Source organism: Otolemur garnettii, unplaced genomic scaffold (assembly GCF_000181295.1).
Source record: "Otolemur garnettii isolate 467f Iridium unplaced genomic scaffold, OtoGar3 scaffold00003, whole genome shotgun sequence".
Classification (NCBI taxonomy): Eukaryota; Metazoa; Chordata; class Mammalia; order Primates; family Galagidae; genus Otolemur; species Otolemur garnettii.
This window is the reverse complement of record NW_003852398.1, coordinates 38,132,187-38,138,706: the sequence shown is the minus strand read 5'-3', so window position 1 is coordinate 38,138,706 and position 6,520 is coordinate 38,132,187. Positions and strand designations below refer to the sequence as shown.

The 6,520-nt window shown below is 39.2% G+C and overlaps 1 protein-coding gene and 1 pseudogene across 2 annotated transcripts in view; both read left to right on the top strand.

Annotated features, from left to right (window-relative positions):
• PKD2L2 (polycystin 2 like 2, transient receptor potential cation channel) overlaps window positions 1–6,520 on the top strand; it is a 59,193-nt gene that overhangs the window by 28,191 nt on the left and 24,482 nt on the right. For both annotated transcript variants that reach the window (XM_012808777.1, XM_023516052.1), the window contains exons 6-8: window positions 1,927–2,155; window positions 3,950–4,120; window positions 5,335–5,516. In XM_012808777.1, the coding sequence (XP_012664231.1) occupies window positions 1,927–2,155; window positions 3,950–4,120; window positions 5,335–5,516 (582 nt within the window). The remainder of the gene's footprint in view (window positions 1–1,926; window positions 2,156–3,949; window positions 4,121–5,334; window positions 5,517–6,520) is intronic.
• On the top strand, window positions 5,753–5,896 carry LOC111727271 (annotated as a pseudogene).

Below are 6,520 nucleotides of genomic sequence, written 5' to 3'. Positions count from 1 at the left end.
AGACTCTTAACGTATGGCTCCAATGCCCAGGCACCCTTCACTACAGCCCATGGCAGATTTATATTAGGTTTCTTGGAAATGTAACTTGGGAGGCTGAGGCAGGAGACTCGCTTGAGCCCAGGAGTTGGAGGTTGCTGTGAGCTGTGATGCCATAGCACTCTACTCAAGGGGACAGCTTGAGGCTCTGTCTCAAAAAAAAAAGAGTGGGGGCTTACAGGTTATAGGTGGATTCAGACATCCTTTAATTGGTTACTGATTAAAGGAGTAAAGTTGTGTCTAAAAAATCTTGGAATGAGCAGAAAGGAATGATTATGTTTAGTTTTAATGTATACGAAGTAAGAAGTCTTCTCATCATCATCTGGTGCTATGGCAGAGTCATGTGTGAGATCAAGGCACAGTATTCTGAGTCAAACAAACTTGTTAAACAAAATAGTCTGCAAATATGATTCTTTCCAGGGCCCCTTGGAAAGGAATTTGGAACAAAGGACAGTGATCAGAGTTTAGCCTTCATCACTTACTTATCCAACATTGAGCATCTACTGTGTCTAAGATGTAACGGTTTTATTTGTTCACTGGGGTCTGGTTTTGTTTTTATTATTCATTTTGACAACACCTTATAATACTACCAATAAAATCTGCTAACATCTTTAGGTAGGAATAATTACATTGTCAAGCTTGTAATAGAAGTGTTAACTTCCTTAAATTACTTCCAATTCTTAATTATCTAAGGTTATGGAAACACCCACAACAACCTCAAAATCTTTTTATACTGAGTGTTGGAATTAATTTTTATATTTCTGTTTGCATATAGTAAATCTTTGTACCCAACTTCCAATGCCTAAAGTAAGCAGAAAACACTTGCTTTAATAGAATTCGTAACCTAGTATTTAGAAGCAAGAAGTATTTCTGATAATCTAAAGGGGAAGAAATATTCAAAAGTTATGTATTTAGAGACTATTAACAATAACTAACAGCATAGCTTTTTTTTAAAAAAAACATCTTATTCTCGGCTCGGTGCCTGTGGTTCAACCGGCTAAGGCGCCAGCCACATATACCTAAGGTGGCCAGTTCGAATCCAGCCTGAACCCGCCAAACAACAATGACGGCTGCAACCAAAGATAGCCGGGCATTGTGGCGGGCGCCTGTGGTCCCAGCTACTTGGGAGGCTGAGGCAGGAGACTCACTTGAGCCCAGGAGTTGGAGGTTGCTGTGAGCTGTGATGCCATGGCACTCTACCCAGGGGGACAGCTTGACGCTCTGTCTAAAAAAAAAAAAAAAAAAAAAAAACACATCTTATTCTCTAATGGAGATAAATTGTATTCCCCGTTATGAGCAAGCAAATTGGACACAGAATAGAATGAATATCTGGCTAAATTCACATCATACTTTCTCATTTACATAGGTCTTTGACCATTTGAATATTTAGGATACAGAAAAAGTGGAACCATTAAGAAATAAGTAAATCTGCCTGGTGTGGTGGCTCATGCCTATAATCCTAGCACTCTGGGAGTCCAAGGCAGGTGGAGTTCTTGAGCTCAGGAGTTCCAGACCAGACTGAGCAAGAATAAGACCCCATCTCTACTGAAAATAGAAAAACTAGCTGGGGGTGTGGAGGACACCTGTAGTCCCAGCTAATTAGGAGGCTAAGGCAGGAGGATTGCATGAGCCCAAGAATTTGAGGTTGCTGTAAGCTAGGACACCACTACACTCTATCCAGGGCACAAAGTGGGACTCTGTATAAATAAATAAATCCACTAGAAAATGTTTTAAATTGAGCCTATGACTGCAAGGAAATACATTGTGTAAAAAAAATAACTGATTATCATAAAGTATACATTGTCATTGATTAGAAATTTCACATTGAGTTAGGTACAGAAATATAAATGCTTAAAATGAATAGCTGCTTTCACAAACCTAATTTTACAGATTGGTGGCAGAATTCCCTGCAACTGGAGGAATACTTACTTCATGGCAATTTTACTCTGTGAAGCTCCTCAGATACGTTAGCTACTATGATTATTTTATTGCTTCCTGTGAAATCACATTTTGTATTTTTCTTTTTGTCTTCACAACACAAGAAATTAAAAAGATAAAAGATTTTAAGTTTGCCTATTTCAGAAGTATTTGGAACTGGCTGGAATTACTACTTTTGCTGGTGAGTATATATTTATGTATATGGTTGAATGGTATTGCATCCCTGAACCCACCAATGAATGAAGTATAAAAAACCGAATTTTCTATTTATCCAGAACTTATTTTGAAAACTACAAGTATCAAGCATAAAATGAACTGTCATAGTAAGTACTAATTATGTGCTTCCAAAAAGGGAGAAATCTACTTGTTTCTTATTTGCTCTTTGGAGGGTTGGCATAAACCTAGAGGAATAAGTGAGTGCATAAATAATTTTATTTAGTGTTCATAGTAGGTGTCTCTACTCCTACTCAAATTGTGGGTCTTTTGGGGTAAGATTTTTTTTTTTAAGACAGATTCTCAATCTGTCGCCCTGGGTAGAGTGCTGTGACATCATAGCTCACAGCAACCTCCAACTCCTGGGCTCAAGTGATCCTCTTGCCTCAGTTTTTCTATTTTCACGCCTGTAATCCTAGCATTCTGGGAGGCTGAGGTGGGTAGATAGCTTGAGCTCACGGGTTCGAGACTAGCCTGAGCAAAAAGCAAGATCCCCGTCTTTCCTAAAAATGGGGTAAGATCTTTTAAAACATGCTCTTCTATGTTACTTAAATCTGCTTTCCTCTTCACACTAAATTTTGAACAAGCAGGCAAAAGTCAAGATAAGGCTGAAAACTGATAGCAGAGAGGGCATGTGGGGGGAACGAAGTGAGAAACCAGGGGGTACCTTGAAGGTACAGAAGATACAAGTATTGGGGAGATAGTCCCTGAAAGAAATACCAGAGACCAAAGACTGCCAGTTCTAGTAGTCACTGGAATGTACTAAAACAGAGATTTAGGCAGAAAGAGACATATTAAGAGCTTTTTGCTTAGGAACCATCAGTGAACAATTTCTGATTCATATAATCTGATCTTTCACCCTTGTTGGCCTTGCATATAGCCTATCAAAATTAGATTGAAAGTTTCTCAAAATCAGGAATTGTATTATCTACTTCTCTGGTATCCCCAATAATGTCTAACAAAGGGCATAGCATTAAATGTTACTTAAATATTTCTGATTATTTCCGGCAAGGGGAGTCAAAGGAAAAATTTCATACATTATAAAGCTCTATTGGCCGAGATAACCTGGTTTCGAAATTCTCTTTCAAAAGGGTTTTAGGCCAGGTGTGGTGGCTTGTACCTGTAATCCCACTTTGGAAGGCCAAAGCCAGGAGGACTGCTTGAAGCCAGGAGTTCAAGATTATAGTGAGCTATGATCATGCCACTGCACTCTATGGAATGAGGCATTGTCTCTTTAAAAAAGAGAGAGAGGGCAGTGCCTGTGGCTCAAAGGAACAGGGTGCTGACCCCATATAACCCAGCCCCTGCAAAAAAAAAAGGAAAAAGAGAGAAAGAGAGAGGGAATGTTAAAGGGTTCTGAATGGGTTTATTTTTTGTAACTGTAATTTCTTACTCCTGATGAACTTTTTCATGTGTCTCTTCATAGGCTGCAAGAGATTTAGACATAGAAATAGTCTCTAATGGGTGGCACCTGTGGGTCAGTGGGTAGGGCGCTGGCCCCATCTACCAAAGGTGGCAGGTTCAAACCTGGCCCTGGCCAAACTGCAACAAAAAAATAGCCGGGCATTGTTGTGGGTGCCTGTAGTCCCAGCTACTCAGGAGGCTGAGGCAAGAGAATTGCCTAAGCCCAGGAGTTGGAGGTTGCTGTGAGCTGTGACATCACAGCACTCTACCAAGGGCGATAAAGTGAGACTCTGTCTCTAAAATAAAAAGAAAAAAAAGAAACGCTCTCTAATTTAACCCTTCTTGTTTTCCCATTTAGTTGTGTTTTGTAGCTGTTTGCTTCAACATATACTGTAATACACAAATTGTTCTCTTACTTGGACAGCTGCTGAAAAGTACTGAAAAATATTCAGACTTCTATTTTCTTGCATACTGGAACATTTATTACAACGATATAATTGCTATCACTATCTTCTTTGCATGGATAAAGGTATTTATATTTTATTCTATTACATAATACAATAGGCACTTACACTGCACATTATGCCACTGTTAAGTTTTCTTAACTATTATCATATTTTGCTGTGTCGAATGCACAGTTTTTGCCCAAATTTCTGAGGGAAAAATAAGGATGTATCTCATACATGGTTAGTACTAATTCTCTATCTATATACATTTTTAAATTTTTTTTTAAATTTCAGAATGTTACAGGGGTACAAATGTTTTGGTTACATGCATTACTTTTGTATAGTTTGAGGCAAGGTTATAATTGTGTTCATTCTCCAGATAGTACACATTGTGTGGCCCATTAAGTATGAACTTACGTATCTCCTTCCCCCACCCCTTCCACCTGCTTTATTTCCACTGAATTTTACTACCATATGTACACATGTGTGTTGATCATTTAGTTCCAACTTAAAAGTGAGCATATGCGTGTTTGTTTTCCCATTGTGATATTTTGCTTAGGAAGATGATCTCCAGTTCCATCCAGATTGTTACAAAGGGTATTAATGGGTCTCCCAGATCCCAGCCCACGTATCTTCCTCCTCAGCATGGTGTCCCAGGGGCCTCAGAATGGGGCCAGCTGCACAAGAGATGAGGCAGCTCGGAAAGGATAGGGATCTACTGTCAGGAGCCCAGGGCAGGCAGGCCTGGCCTTGGCCCTTCATACTAGCTTCCCAGGAAATAAGCCCACTGGGGTTCTGAGCAGAAAAGCTGTGGCCAACTCCCACTGATAGACATGGGTGGGAATAGGAAATGAGAAAATGTGGGGATGAGGGTTACCTGGAAGGGGAAACTTGGAGGAGGTTGGGCACTCAGGTCATCCAGACCACTCTCACCAGCTGCCTGGGCCTGCTTCCCGCTTCTCTGCAGTGGCTGGCTTTGTGCCTCATGCCTCCCACAAGAGGAGGCAGCACTGTATGGCCATTTTTGTCTTCCTTTAAAAAATTAAAATGAAAGATTTTTTTCCTGAAAGTTTGGGCAAAAAGTATGGGTGTACATTATACATGTATACACAGGGTACATTATACACAGCAAAACACAGTAAGCAATTTTAAGAGTAGTTTGGCCTTGTAATGATTGCTGGAAAATCCTCAAACACTCTTGACATCTCCTTTAATTCTTCTGAAATTAATTTAACTTATAATAAGTAATTATAATCTTTGCTATTCTCCTATTTCAATTAACTTTATTCTTTTTCAGATATTCAAATTCATAAGCTTTAATAAAACAATGTCTCAGCTGTCATCAACTTTGTCTCGATGTATCAAAGACGTAGTAGGATTTGCCATCATGTTTTTTATAATATTCTTTGCTTATGCCCAGTTAGGATTTCTTGTTTTTGGATCACAGGTTGATGACTTTTCCACTTTTCAAAATGCCATGTAAGCTCTTAGTATAAATGTAATTATATCTTCTATGTCTTTTAACAAAAAAAAATCATGAAAATGTCTAGCCTTATATGATGGTAATACATGCTTTCATAAATTCAAACTTGGTTTGATGGTGTTGGCTAAATATCTGTCACACTCAAAGTAGGGTTTGGCACTGAAGGATCCAAATGGATGATGGTATACATTTTTAAAGTGTTACTAGGTCAAGTTAGAAAAAATAATTTTTCATCGTTTCTCAGCCTTTTGGCTAAGATCAAGTGTAGAAAAAAATAATTTTTCATTTTCCACTGGAAGTGAGAATTTTACCTAAGATACTAAAAGTTGGCCTTGGCTCAGTGCCCATAGCACACTGGTTATGGTGCCAGCCACATGCACCAAAGTTGGCGGGTTCAAACCTGGCCTGGCCTGCTAAACAATGACAAATGCAACAAAAAATAGAAGGGTGTTGTGGTGGGTGCCTGTAGTTCCAGCTACTCAGGAGGCAGGAGAGTCACTTAAGCTCAAGAGTTGGAGGTTGCGGTGAGCAGTGACACCACGGCACTCTACTGAGGGCGACATAGTGAAACTCTGTCTCAAAAAAAAGTAAATAAAAATAAAAATAAAAGTTGTGATGATAGCATTTCAAATTGTATGTAAAACCAGCACATTGTACCCCATGACTGAATTAATGTACACAGCTATGATTTAATAAAAAATAAGTAAAAGTTGGCCTTCATGTCTCTATACTGTTCATTCTCTGGGCAAAAGAAATCTTATTAAAAGTGTTTCATTTAGGGGGTGCTGTCTTAAGAATTTTTTTACCATAGCTCAGAGGCTAGGGTGCTGGCCACATACACCAGAGCTGGGGAGTTTGAATCCAGCCTGGGCCTGCCAAACAACAACAACTATAACCAAAAAATAGCTTGGCATTGTGGCAGGTGCCAATAGTCCCTAGTTCTGTCTCAAAAAAAAAAAAAAACAGCCAGGGTATTGTATTTTGGGGAAGAGAAATGGAT